The sequence below is a fragment of the Notothenia rossii genome (assembly GCF_949606895.1).
Source record: "Notothenia rossii genome assembly, chromosome: 6".
Taxonomy (NCBI): Eukaryota; Metazoa; Chordata; class Actinopteri; order Perciformes; family Nototheniidae; genus Notothenia; species Notothenia rossii.
In genome coordinates, this window is record NC_136909.1 from 73,346,179 (window position 1) to 73,360,498 (window position 14,320).

Consider the following 14,320-nt stretch of genomic DNA (forward strand, 5'->3'; position numbering starts at 1 on the left):
CTGTCAGGAAATGTACAACCTAACCCTGGTCCGCCCAGTAGTAGTAGTCAGATCGCTACTCCTGCTGATTTTAAAGCTAGGTCTGGGTTGGGTTTCATCCATTTGAATGTGCGCAGTCTGTTAGGTAAACTAGATTTTGTCCGCATCTGGGCGAGCTCGACTGACGCTGACGTCATTGTTTTATCAGAAACATGGCTAAATAAATCTATTTCGGCCTCTGACATTGCCTTAAATGGTTATAATGTGTATCGTTCCGACCGGCCTAATAAAGGTGGTGGCGTTTCCATTTATGTTAAGAATAAGTTCAGTGTAACCACATTAGTGTCCAAATCTATCTGTAAGCAATTCGAATTTTTAGCCTTAAATATAGAAGTGGCAAAGGGGCAACAGGTCATGGTGGTGGGCTGTTACAGACCCCCCTCAGCTGGCAAGGACTCCTTGTCTTTGCTAGCAAAGCTTTTATCGCAACTAGACTACAAGGAAATAGTGCTACTTGGAGATTTTAACTGGGACTGGTTAACTGCAGTGTCAGAGGATTTTAAAAACATTTGTATCTCTTTTAATGTTACTCAGATTGTTGACAGTCCTACTCGCCCTAACATTAAGTCCCCTAATAAATCCTCCCTAATTGATCTCATTTTAACTAATGCTCCCTATAAATACTTATCTGTGGGAGTATTTGCGAATGATCTGAGTGATCACTGTGTTGTAGCCACAATTAGGGACACTAAGGTTCAAAAGGTTAAACCTCGTATTATTATTAAGAGAGACATAAAACATTTTGTGGAGCAGGGTTTTGTTCATGATCTATTTGGTTTTGATTGGGGAAAAATCGATCTGTGTGCTGATGTAGAAACTGCATGGTCTTATTTTTATCTTGGTTTTATGGAGAGCATTGATAGACATGCACCCCTGCGTACATTTAGAGTAAAGGGACGAGACAATCCTTGGTTTTCTGCTGAACTGTCCAGTCTCCTTCATGAGAGAAACAAAGCCTGGGCAAAGTCTAGGCAATCAGGCTCAGAGGTAGAATGGCTGCGTTTTAGGCAGCTAAGGAATAGCTTCACTTCAAATGTCAAAATTGCAAAGTCGAAGTACTATTTGTCAATTACCACAGAAAACCTAAATAATCCTAGGAAATTTTGGAAAGCCATAAAATCGATATCCACCGGTGAGATCCGTAATTACCACAGCATCTGGCACTATATCGGACAGGGCTACCATGTTGAATTGCTTTAATGAGCATTTTGTGTCCTGCGGTTCTATGTTTCATTCTGTGACTAACTCTGCTTCTGTGAACACCCCAATCCGTGACTCTGAACAATGTGGTCTGGAAAACCCTTTCAGTTTTACTCCTTTTACTGTCAATGTTGTTCATGAAGCCTTATCTAAGCTAGATCATAAGAAACCGGCTGGCCCGGACAACGTAGAACCTTTCTTTTTAAAGATAGCTGCAGATTTTATTGCTCTTCCTCTTACTACACTTTTTAACCTCTCCCTCAGCACAAATGCAATTCCAAAAGTATGGAAGTCAGCTTATGTCTTACCTTTGCTAAAAGGAGGGGAGGCAACTATTTTAAATAACTATAGGCCAATCTCAAAATTGTCAGTTCTGGCGAAGGTGCTCGAACGCCTAGTGAGTGAACAGGTAAAGGAGTTTTTATGTAAAAATGATATCCTGTCCAAACATCAGTCAGGCTTCAGAAAGCAACATGGCACCATCACTGCGACAATGAAAGTGGTGAATGACATTACGAGTATTTTAGATAATAAGCAGAGTTGTGCAGCTCTATTTATTGACCTTTCCAAAGCGTTTGACACCGTCGATCATCGCATCTTAAATCAGAGGCTGGTCAGTTTTGGCATATCCGACCATGCAGTGGGGTGGTTTGTGAACTACCTCTCTGAAAGGTCCCAATGTGTTCACTTTGATGGGCTGTCTTCTGAGTGGTTAAACATTGCTAATGGTGTTCCACAAGGTTCTGTTTTAGGTCCACTTTTATTCTCCATATATATCAACAGTTTAGGTAAAAATGTGAATGAAGCTACTTTACATTTTTATGCGGACGATACCGTGATGTACTGTGCAGGTCCCTCCATTAAGGAGGCTGGTGTTAAATTACAGGCTGTTTTTAACATTATTCAGACTCAGCTCTCTGAGCTTAAGCTTCTTTTAAATGTTGATAAAACCAAGGTAATGCTATTTTCAAAAGCTAAAAAGACACGAGAGCCTGTTTTAGATATTGTTACTATGCAAGGACAAGTACTTGAAGTGGTTACCTGTTACAAATACCTTGCTATCTGGCTTGATGATTGTCTTACTTTTAAACTTCATGTCAATAACCTGCTTAAAAAGCTGAGGGTTAGACTAGGTTTCTTTTTCAGAAACAAGTCCTGTTTCTCGCTTGAGGCCAGGAAAAGGCTAGTCACTGTGAACTTTTTACCTGTGCTGGACTATGGTGATTTGTTGTATATGAATGCACCTGCCTATTGCCTGAACAAGTTAGATGCCGCCTATCACAGCGCACTGAGATTTGTCACAAATTGTAAAGCACTTACTCAACACTGTACCCTGTATGCCAAGGCAGGTTTGCCATCACTGACTGTAAAGAGGCTCAGTCATTGGTACATGTTTATTTATAAAGCTTTGTTGGTTAACTCCCGTATTATATCTGCTCTCTGATAACACAGAGAGTTGCAAGCAACTATTGTCTGAGATCGCATCGGATGTACTATTGTTAGATGTGCCAAGAGCAAGGACTGTCTTAGGTAAGACAGCTTTTATGTGCGCAGCTCCACTTGCTTGGAACAGTCTTCAGCAAGAATTGAAACTGAGCAATCTCATTCCTCTGCATGTTTTTAAAGCTATGCTAAATGAAATGCTTGTTGATACTATGGTCACTTGTAAATGTCTATAACTATGTAAATGTATCTTGTAAATATAATTGATAATGTCCTTTATTGTTTTATGTTTCATGTGGAACCTACAGTATATGCTGCAGGTCTCCCTTGAAAAAGAGATCTATGATCTCAATGGGACCAATCTTGTTAAATAAAGGTTTGAAAGCATGTTCTGCAGCCCAAAATGCCCCGGTATATGTGGCCATGGGCGCAATTTCCACTGGGGACAGGGGGGACATGTCCCCCCCACTTTTCAAAATCCCATTTGTCCCCCCCCCGCCCCACACTTTTTAAATGTTTTTTTTTTTTTTACTCAAGCGGTCATCGTCACGGAGGAGCGTCTGTGTGTGTGTGTGTGTGTGTGTGGCACGAGCGTATCTTGTGAGAGAGAGATAGAAAGAGAGAGAGACAGAGAGAGAGAGACATAAGAGGTTTCTCAATTCTTAAATGTCCCCTCCTCGACTCCCCTCCTCGACTCCTATCCTCGTTACTTAGTCCCGCAAAAAGTACAGATGCGAGCGGAGGACTGAGGAGGGGAACCGAGGAGAGAGGAGGGGAAGCAGCAGGCGGTTAGAGAAATGAGAACTCCTCTCCTCTGAGCGGTCATTTTAAAGAGAAGTCCATTAATGATGACAGTAGGCACAGCAGCCCTCTGTCTGATGGACAGATGTGTTCATGATGACTTACATATTTACTTTGATTCATTGACAGTGCGGTATAATGAGACAATAACAGGCTACAGATGCGGGGATACACACACACATATATTGTATATAAATATATACAATTTCAGAATCAAACAAGTATGAGAGCACTCTCATAATAACGTAACACAATCAGAGACTGGATATATCCCCCCCCCCCTCTCTCTCTCTCTCTGGTTGCTGAAATGGGGAATTGAAAGTACGGGCCAAAAGTTTTATTTACAAGTATTAAAAGTAAGCAGAGGACACCAAACCAACTGAGACCCGTCTGTCCGCCGCATCTACGCACTGTACAACACACACACCTACACACTGTACCACACACACCTACCTACAGCTCCTAAAGCATAATCAGGCTACAGCTGTTGTGTGTTTTATTATGTGAAGCACTAAATGGTCTTAGAAAAATATCGACTCTTTGTTTGTAGATATCTACTAAACTGAAGCAAATAAAGAGAGTAGGCCTGTTATACTGAGTGATATATATTATACACACTGCTCAGCTTTCTGCACGGAACTCACAGCTGTTCTCTCTGGAAACATCGCAACGTGATGAAAGCAGTTTCTAAAATAATATCCAGGGGATGCATGCAGAGCTCTCATTGGCTGAGATAAGTCCGCCCGTGCGTCACGCCTCCACCGTTCCCGGAAATGCATCCGCGGAGGAGCCGTGGAGGAACCATCTTTGGCCGTTTCTCAATCTCGAGGATACTGGCTTCCAAGCCAATATTTCAAGGATGCTACTACGTCATCGAGCGCCGCCGAAGTACTGTTCCAATCTCCAGCATACTTGGAATTCCACCGAGGCCACGTCCTTGGTTTGGGGGAAATTTCGAGGCTGCACATGGGTAGATGGGTAGTCACTACCGGAGGACCGAGGAGTCGAGGAGGGGAAATTTGAGTATTAGTCAGGTTCACTATATACTTTTGTGGGTTTTTTGTGGGGATTTGCCATACTATACATTTTTTTGGAAAGGATATTGTATAAGGATTCAGAAAATCCATGTTTCCATTTGCCCAGGTGTTTATATGGCGGCCATATTGGAATTTCCAAAATTGGCGCCGTAAAATGTAGGTTTTGTAATATCTTGAACTCTAAATAAGCTAGAACATTGATTTGAACTTCTAAACCCACATTTTCAGGATCAAGGAATATAATGGTGCAAACAATAATTAGGTAGAACTCACTAAATTGCATGCTAACATAACTTTTATTGAGGACTTAACAGATAATTGACATTAACTGATTAAACTGAGTTTAAAATGGTGAACTTCAGTATCATCATGACATGCACATTTTGTGACCACATAAAATAAGCAACCTTCTTCATTAGACATCTAAATGTATACACATCTACGCATCATCATCACTATCATCATCAACACTTTCATCCATCACGGCATGGGAATCATTGTTGTTCTGGCACTGGCTACTGCACTGACACATATCAGTACAGGCTAAGTCACTAGCTCTGCAGGAACATCTTCCAGAAGAACAGTTAGATTTACATCTGCATTGGACCATCTCAATGATGGCCTTTGGGACTGGGAGGACCTCTGTGGTTGTTGGTTTCATACCATCCGAGTCTCTGAAATACCCATTGTGCAGGGGGTCCAGCTGCGGATCCTGCAGAGCAATGGCTGCATGTGCCCATACCCTAGCTTGGAGATAGACCCTCAATATATGCTGCTTCAGAGCTCCAAGTGTTGGAGGGAGCTTGTCACTCTCTGCCCTGTGTTTGCAGAAGAGATGCTATCATAGTTCAGGGATTGTCTTTATGTTGATACCCTTGGGTGAGTAGGCTGCACATACAAAGGGAGCCAGTGTGGACAGCATTCCTTCCGCCACTTCTGCTTCATCCAAAAGCATCTGCAGAGCATTGATAATATCTTCATCTGCTTTTAAATAGATCTGCAGCCAGGTTGCCTTGCCTATACGTGAGAACCTGCCTGTTTTGTCGGCCCCAGTGAATGAATGGAAAGCTGGCAATGCCTTTGCTCTTTCTTTACCTAGAGCTCGCCACAGTGGTTCAATCTACACAACACCAGAGGCCATCAAAATCGATGTGTTCTTCAGCAAGAGATCATAGTTTGCTGTGACTAGCACTAGAATGTCTGTATCTGGTGAGAAGAACATCAACTGTGCATCAGCTGGGTTTCGGTGTGATGCCAGCACAGCCTGGTGGATCAGCAGCGTGTCTGCTTCTTCTTGCTTATTTTCTTCAAAGAGCAGGTCTTTGCTGCTCCTAGTGTTCCCAGAAGCTGACGTGATGATCAGCTTGGAGGATCCCCTGTTGTATTCTAGAATTTTGGCTGCAAGATAGTCAGTCAGATCGGCCTTCATCTGGCCATGAGAGAGGAACCTGCTCAGTTGGATGTGTTTGATGTTGGTGTCATCTCTGACTTGGTACTGGATAGATTTTCCTTGTCTTCGTTTATCTCTGGTTGCACTCCTCAGAGAATCTGTCCTGTATGTGTTGAACACAAGGATGATTTCATCATAATCTCTTGTTAGTGAGATCAGTTTGTCATTGAAGCAGCCACTCAGATCCTTGACTGTCACTACAGTGGCTGGTTTTTTGCTCAGCCTCTGCACAAGCACCATGCCGTCCACCAGTGCTATCTTTCGACTTGGCTGATCAGTAGATGTGGTGTCTGTGAATCCTGTATTCATTGCATCTTGGTGGGTAGTACTTCCAGCTTGAGGCAGCTGATGGTCTTCATCGGGCACATCTTCTCTTGCCAGCTTCTCAAGGAGATTGATTAACTTGGACTTGTCATGGCATGGCAGGATTGTTCCATTAGAAGCGAACAGTGCCGTTGGTGTTAGAGTAAATTCATAGTTTCCTATGGCCTCTTTCTGGTTGATGTCTCGGGTTGACCTGAACCATCAGCCTTGTAAACAGGTCCTTGGTCTCCTTCAGATCCACAGTATTGTCTCTGAGTTTCACTGTAATCTCTTTGTTCCCAGACAGGAACATCTTATTGTTCACTTTCTTCACAGGGGCCCAGAGGCTGACATCTCGATTGATCCGCTCTGACACGTAGTATTCATACAACTTCTGGCCAGTGACATCAGCATTCAAGATCTGTGGTACATACTCATCTGGGATGTAGGCAAGTGTGATTACATTGTACAGCTTGTCACCTTCAGTGGTCAAGGGGTTTCCATGACTGAGTGTGGCTGCCTTGATCTTGTCAATTGTACCATGTGCCTTCTTGACTGCACTTGGCCCAAGCTCATGGTGCTCTTGGTTCTGTCAGCTTCCATGTCGAATTGACTCTTGAACTCTTTCGACAGACGTGAAAGTTCTGGTGTGACCATGAAAAGTCTCTGTCTGACATTGGCATTGTTAGAGATGCCAATAATCCCAGAGCGAATCTTCATCAGCTTGTTCAGATGTTCGCATGCGTGGTCAGCCCCAACAGACACAAAGGGAATGACACTCTTGGTGACAGATATATTACCTGCGTGTAGTTCCTCCCAGGTCTGAGGGTGATTGATCCTCAAGTCATGCATGTCTGCGATGTATCTTGGCCAGAGTCTCTTGTACTTGATGCGATCCATAGCAAAGAACAGCTTGCTCAGTGCTTCTCCAGCCTGCAGATGGAGTTCAAGGTCAGCATTCCGAGTTGCTGCTACGAAGAACAAGATTGTTTCCACTTGATGTAGGTAGCTCATCATGGCCTTGAACATCACATCCTGGGATTTTTGTTCCTCCCATTCTTGGAATGCTGTGATGACTTCAGCAGTGGCTTCCAGGAGGGTCCTGTTGACTTGCTTCACAGATTCAGCCTTGATGTATTTACCCTCCGAGCAGGCAGCTTCTACTCCCTCTGTTGCCTTCAGGCACACATATTTCAGTTGTGGGTTGTCCTTGAAGAACTCCTCCAGAGTCATTTCATAGAGTGCTACATACGAGTAGATGTGGGCATGGAGAGCTCGCTTGTAGTGTGTGCATTTCAGGATGTGCCTTGTTGTGGCAGTACCATACCAGTGTTTCCCACAGATCTGAAATATACTTGGGGGGGAAGGTGCCAGGGGGGGGGGCTGCGAGCGGTGTGAGCGGACCGCGGGGCGGGCTTTGTGACGTGCAACACATGTGACAAACAACAAGTTTTAACAACAGGTTTATTCATTAACTTTACATTACTGTATGGCAATATTCATTTTGTACAAAGATGGCACTGTTTGTCAAAGCACTTAATCCGTCTAGGTTTGTTGAAGAACAGCTCCAACGCCTGTGTGTATGAGAACGCCTCATCCCATCCCGCTGGTCCACTGACTGCTATCCGCATACATGCAGCCAGGTGCTCCCCTTTCAGTCGGTTTCTCATGTCAGTTTTCATCTGTAAAACAGACAGTTTGTTTTAAATGAACTATACAGAATGACATGCAAGACACGTACCCTGTTCATCGTAGAAAAATCCCTCTCGCAGTTTACACTGGAGACAGGGATGACCAACCCCGCTGAAGAGAGAAGGCTGAGGTTTGGGTATATTTCTGCCCATTCGTCCTTCTCACTGGCCAGGAGCTGCATGATCTCAGCTTGTGTCTTGTCCTTCAGAGATTAGCCAAGGCAGGGCAAATGAGTATACAGTATAATTGAAACATTTACAGATGTCAAAACAAGCAATTCTAACCGTCAAGTTCATATTAATTTAGGTATTTACCAACCTTAAATGTTCCTTCAAGAACATGCTGCTTGTAGGAGGTCCACTCTTGGATAACTGTGGCATCCTGCCCTGGGATGAATTTGTTGGCAAGGGTCTGCAACATTGAAATGTTGGTTACATCATTGGAGGTAACTGCCTTTGGACCCAGGACACTGAAGGCCCCCAGCACTTCAATATGCTGGAACCTGCTCTCAATGTTGCTCTCCAGGCTGCAGATGTAAGGTTTGAGGACCTGGAATGATATTATACATTTTTCAGTTCAAGGAAAATAAATATTGGAATGTAAAAGTAAGAAGGGATGTATTTACATCTCTGACAAATCTGGCCCACATATCTTCCCGGGGGCGCTCCCCTCCTGATCCTCTCCTCCTCTCCGGCAATGCTAAACGCCCCAAGTCCACCTGGGTTGTCCAAGTCTTGGTGTAGGCGAGCAAGGAACGTTCCGGGGAGTGGGGTCTCGCCTGCCTCCAGAATTCTCCTCAGAGTAACAAGTGTGACTGGCACCTAAATGTGGAAAAAGACAACAATATAATAGGATGGATAATGCAAATAACTGGGAGCATCAAATGCATTTCTTTGTAATCTACCTACTCCTTTATGTGGAGAAAGTTCACATCAGCTCTCTGAAACACCTTAGACAGCATTGCAATGTGGGCAGCACATCCGCCTGAAGGTAGAGGGCAGCCACAAAGCGGTATGTGGCACAGACATTATAGACCTTTGGCCACTGGGCACTTCCTTGTGGTTGCTTCTTCCGCCAGAGCAGCCAGCACAGCTGTAAGGTTCCTCTGGAGGTTTTGAACGGCTAGGTGCTGCGATAGCCACCTTGTATCTTTCACCTCCTAACAACAAGTAGAAACACTGGTAAGTAAAATATATGTAAATAATATGACACCACAATAGTATTATGAAAATAGGTGAAAACACACCTTGACTTTCAAGTCGTTCAGACCAAGAGTGGTAGCGGCAGCACTCAGTGTGGCTGACCTATTTGCACTATTTCGGAAGAATAGGTGCAGTCCCTGCAGGTGGTTCCTGAAGTTTGCCATATACCTGACAGCATTTGAGGCATCTTTGCATGCCAGTGCTAGTCTGTGAGCAGCACACGCTACAGAAACCAGCTTTGGAAAACTGTCTGTGAGCTGCTTTGCCACTCCATTCAGACGGCCTAAGTTTAAGAATTAAATGCAGTGTTGAGGGCGTCATTTTGTTTCCTTTAATAACAGCTGACAATACACATTTCACACAATCCATTAGATTTAACCATAAACTCCATACCCGTCATCACTGCTGCACCGTCTGTCCCGAGTCCATAGAGCCTGTCTACCGGGAGATCCTTCTTCTGTAGTACACTCTTGATGGCAGCAACAACGCTGTCAGCTTTCCCATCTTCCAGAGTTACCAGGTCAAGGAAGTGGTTGAAAACATAACCCTCTTTATCCAGGTGTCTAAAATAAAAATGTATAGGTTTTCACCATATTAATAAATATTAAGTTTAACTAGGCCTACATCTTTATTTAAATTCACATCATACCTTTAAAAAATACCCCACCTAACATGTAAATCCAGCTGGCGGTTTACAGATACATCTGTGGTTTCATCAACCTCTAGACCTGATTGCTTGAGATGACCTTATCTCTTCCAAAATAGGCGACTCTACTATCTCTGCAAGGATCTCCAGCATTTCATCCACTATTCTGTGTGATTGAAAATTGTTTCTTTGATCCACCTGAGAAAAAGACATCATTTAACATTTAGCTGGTCAAAGTTCTTAGTTTCACAAGCATCATTTTGTACTAGGTTTACCTTCAGATTTTCAAAGTAATCACAACCCAAAAGCTGAGCTAAACTTAAGAGCTTAGGGTAGTTGGTGTGGTGAGCCATCTCATTCTTTACTAGCCAGTAAAGACATTTGAATCCACCTATGACGGCCTCATGCTCCATAATAACTGTGGGCTCAAAAGCCTGCATCACTGAGTAGCCTAGACCAAGGGCAAAGACATAATTCATTATATGAGCCAAACATGGTTGATAGGTTGTAGAAATTAGCTTTACATAAAAAAATGATATACCTGATGCAAGTGAGACCTGATGCTTTACACTATATTGATGAGGCTCTGAGGAGATGTGGCGCTCGATATAATCCTTGCGGAAAACAAGAATCCCAACTTCTATGAAAGCCCATTTTAAGGGGCCTTTCTTTATTGGAGGCTTGTGTTGCCTGCAGATTCGGCCAAACATTCCTTTTTAAAAAGAAAAACGTGTTAATTCTTACAAAAAATAAGTTTTATTACAAATATGAACTTGCAAATGCCATTCATACCATGCTGGGTGAGGTAGAGCTAATTCTTGAACTGTGGCATTTTGAGCCAATCAGGGTTCCATCCTGAGTGGCGATGCTTGGAATCTGAAAATAATGCATTGGTATTACTGCCTTTAAATGGTAGAGTTCTCCTTGCTATTATACTATGTCTGTGTCTGTGTCTGTGATGCTTGGAACTGTGCTGCTTGTTCACCTGCACCTGCTTGTACCACACTGGGACCTGCTGCTGCTTGTATCACACTGGGACCTGCACCTGCTTCTACACTGGGACCTGCTGCTGCTTCTACCACACTGGGACCTGCTGCCTCTCCCTCAGTACTCTGACTAGTTGTGCCAGCATCTTCACTGACCACCGGCTAGAATTGAAAACAAGCTTGAATCTAATTTGGTCTCTGCATTGCAACTCACTGTTGACTGCAATTGTATAATTTCAGGTCAAATGAACCGACATATATCATTATTGAGACTTATGCATTTATTATTGCCATTGCAAGCAAAATGCTAACATTGGCTAAGTTACCTGTGGTCTCTCCTCCTCTCCTCGTCTCTCCTCCTCATCCTCACGCCGTATTCTCTTAAAATATTTTTGAATACTCATATCTGAGGAGTAATGCAGGGGAAATTAACAGTCTAACCTTAGCTAAAGTTAATCTGTGTCCTTCTAACTGGCATAGCCCGAAGAGAAAAAAAATTATAATCTTTTTTATATTTAATTTAGCACACGTAACTTGCACGCAGCAAAGTTGGCCTGGTTACGTTAAATACACTCTTAGTTGCCATTAACTTCAAATAATTCGAATCTCCTACCAAAGTCAGAAAACAGCAACACAATAAGGAGAAAATAGTTACTTTACCTTAGTGTCCGCGTCTTCTAAATTAACGTCGTCTTCTCCGTTTTTCGTTTCCCTCCACGCGATGGCAGCACGAACAGGAGGTGTCGAGCGAGGGATCATACACTAGTTAATCGATCGCAGAGCGAACAGGGGGGGATTATTGTCCCTAGTTAATCAACCGCAGAGCGAACAGGCACAGGAGACGTAGAGCGAGGGCTCATTGTCCATTAGTTAATCACTCACAGATGGCGTCACTCGCGGACGGATACATTTTTTTTTTAAAAGGTCCGAAATATACTTGGGCGGGCCTTAATATACCTGGGCGGCCCGCCCAAGTATTAACATTGTGTGGGAAACACTGCATACACATCAACAGAGTTGACCACTCGTGTGCCACCGCTGGCAATAGTGGCAAGGCTCCAACCTGTGTCAAGGGAAGGCTTTCAGACAACAGTGAGTTGTATCCTGCCCAGCCTGGAATATTGCTTTCATTCTGGATAATGCAGATGCAACAACCCATCCTAGATGTGTCAGACTGTTCTGACCTCTTGGCATGCTGCGGTTTTGGCTTGTCACAGTGAAGTATGTTTACACGGCAGGGAGTGACTGATAGACTCTGTGCATCACCTATGATGAGAGGCTCTGCAACAGGTTCTTTAGAAGGATCAATCTTCTGGTGCACTGCAGTGATCGTCCCGTGGGTGGTTCCTTTCCCATCACGAGTGTCCTCGGCAAAGTCTATGTCATCTGCTGCAAAAAACAGGGGAATGGTTGTACACAGAGGCCTTGGTGCGCTCTGGTGTTTTCTACAACAGCATTGGCCAGGGAAGTTTCCATGAGAAGGGCACGACCATGTGAAACAGAGTAGCCATGAGCATTGAGCAGATTCATCAGCTTCTTGTTGCGTGTGTCATGGTGGATAGTCAGTGCCAGTCCCAACACTTGTGGGTTCTGTCGTGCATGGGGTGACCTAAATGATGCTGACTTGTACTTTACCTGGGCACTGGATTTGAACCCATGCATGATATTCTGGCTCACCGTCAGTGTGGCTCGGTAAACAACTCTGGTCCTCTTTTCAGTTTCCAGTGTGTTATTGATTGCACGTTTTCACTGCTCATATATGCGGGTTTGGGTCGGGTTGCGGATCTTGTGCCGACGGGTCGGGTCGGGTTGCGGAACTAATTGGCAATATGTGCGGGTAGCGGGGCGGGTTCGGTATTGCACGTCGCTGGAGCGGGTCTTGAAAATCAGACCAGTGCAGGACTCTGCTTTAGTCTAGTTATCTCAGTGGGTCTCAAACGGTTTGGTCATGTAAACAAATATTTCCTTCTATGTCATATTAGTTGTATATAAAATAAGTTAAAGGTCCCATGTCATGGCCATTTCCACTCGTCATAATGCCATTGTTTAGGTCTACTAGAATAGATTTATATTGTGCAATTTTCCAAACTCAAATTGGTTTCTCATACAGCATCTCTGTAAACTACGTGTATTCACTGAATTTCACTCTCTGTCTTTAACGGCTCGTTGTAGCTCCAATAGCTCCAGCCCCAACCCTCCCTGTGAGCACAGTGTGCTCTGATTGGTCGGGACGTTGTGAATCGCGCTGAGCTCCGTGGAGGTGTGGTTTCCTTGTTTAGCGATACACATCGGAACACAGCCAAACTCATCCTGAGCACACACAAAGTCACAGCCAAAGTAAAAACAATAAGTGTGGCTTGATATTGAGTAAGGAAAAGGTTGATAAACGCTGTGAGAATGGGTCTGCAGAGAGAATTTCACCGCGATCCCAACTGTCTGTTATCAGCCTGCAGCCAGGGAGGAGAAATCAGCAGAGCTGCCTGCACTGTGTGTGTGTGTGTGTGTGTGTGTGTGTGTGTGTGTGTGTGTGTGTGTGTGTGTGTGTGTGTGTGTGTGTGTGTGTGTGTGTGTGTGTGTGTGTGTGTGTGTGTGTGTGTGTGTGTGTGTGTGTGTGTGTGTGTGTGTGTGTGTGTGTGTGTGTGTGTGAGGAAGTCCGTCGATTGGTCAATTTGGACCATTCAGCGGGGGCTTAACGTAACGGCTCCGCGGAAGTAACGTAACGGCTCCACGGATTGGTCCATTTGGTTCCGGGTAACGCATGACCGTATCGCGTCATAGCTCTGGGCGCGCTTACTGGCCATTCCTACGTCACAATACCCAGGGAGTAAACAATGGACAATGACGTATCTTCAACGAGGCGTTTTGGGGAGGTATTTTCTGTGTTAGAGTTTTACTCGCTACAGGGTGTACTTTGAGGGTTTTGGCTCTGTACACCATTTACATGCATAAAAACCTTCACAACTTCATCACTCTCCCAACCCATCAGAGACTGCACTGACCTCACCACCTTAAAAAAACTCACAAAAACTCACCCCTTCAATCTGGATTTAATGTGTGATTGTTTTTGTATTATTTAACTTTAACTTTATATTTATTTGTTGCTGCTTTCTTTTCTTTTCTCTTCACTATATCTGTAAAGCGTCTTTGAGCACCTGTAAAAGCGCTAACAAATTAAATATATTATTATTATTATTATTATTATTATAACACACAAGGGGACGGGTAATAACCGGAAAAGCATGACATGGGACCTTTAAGAAATCCTTCCAATGTGTACTATAGGTCAGTACAAAAATAAAAAACACAGTTTGAAAGGGGAGTGATTAGTCAAATAAGCATAAATAAAAAGAAAGAATGCAGATAGGTAAGATAAAGAGAGGAGAGAGGAGTTGATCAAATATTTGTTATTGCTTGTGAGAATATTATAATGTTTTTTTGATTATTTAAATATATACAGTTCGGTTTCATATGAGTGTTGAGAGCTGTATCCATACATCTCTTAATGTTGGCCTCAAAGTGCA

At 43.7% G+C, this 14,320-nt stretch overlaps 1 protein-coding gene and 2 long non-coding RNA genes across 5 annotated transcripts; all 3 read right to left on the minus strand.

The window, feature by feature from the left end:
* Positions 1-7,656: 7,656 nt before the first annotated feature.
* On the minus strand, positions 7,657-8,937 carry LOC307042165 (uncharacterized protein). Of its 2 annotated transcripts, XM_079685889.1 has the most exons (5): positions 8,874-8,937; positions 8,591-8,786; positions 8,284-8,514; positions 8,073-8,167; positions 7,657-7,955 (listed from the first exon to the last, which is right to left on the minus strand). In XM_079685889.1, exons 2-5 carry the CDS (start codon positions 8,612-8,614, stop codon positions 7,952-7,954), a joined length of 354 nt encoding a protein of 117 aa, XP_079542015.1. In that variant the 5' UTR covers positions 8,615-8,786; positions 8,874-8,937; the 3' UTR covers positions 7,657-7,951. The 2 variants fall into 2 exon arrangements, 1 of the variants encoding a protein (XP_079542015.1); XR_013809027.1 differs by having other exon boundaries at positions 7,664-8,167; positions 8,870-8,887.
* An 18-nt stretch (positions 8,938-8,955) lies between these two features.
* On the minus strand, positions 8,956-9,978 carry LOC307042166. Its single transcript, XR_013809028.1, has 4 exons — positions 9,835-9,978; positions 9,561-9,730; positions 9,212-9,450; positions 8,956-9,124 (listed from the first exon to the last, which is right to left on the minus strand). It is a non-coding gene; the product is annotated as an uncharacterized lncRNA (long non-coding RNA).
* A 622-nt stretch (positions 9,979-10,600) lies between these two features.
* Positions 10,601-11,600, minus strand: LOC307042167. Of its 2 annotated transcripts, XR_013809029.1 has the most exons (4): positions 11,460-11,600; positions 11,126-11,205; positions 10,799-10,961; positions 10,601-10,689 (listed from the first exon to the last, which is right to left on the minus strand). It is a non-coding gene; the product is annotated as an uncharacterized lncRNA (long non-coding RNA). The 2 variants fall into 2 exon arrangements; XR_013809030.1 differs by lacking the exon at positions 10,601-10,689 and having other exon boundaries at positions 10,730-10,961.
* Between the last annotated feature and the right edge of the window lie 2,720 nt (positions 11,601-14,320).

Excerpts from the sequence above, each read along its gene's own strand:
- LOC307042165 (XM_079685889.1), bottom strand. The coding sequence starts at position 8,614 with ATGTGGGCCAGATTTGTCAGAGAT. Across the intron at positions 8,515-8,590 it reads GGGCCAGATTTGTCAGAGAT|GTCCTCAAACCTTACATCTG; the intron begins GTAAATACATCC and ends ATATCATTCCAG. Across the intron at positions 8,168-8,283 it reads TTCTTGAAGGAACATTTAAG|GACAAGACACAAGCTGAGAT; the intron begins GTTGGTAAATAC and ends TAATCTCTGAAG.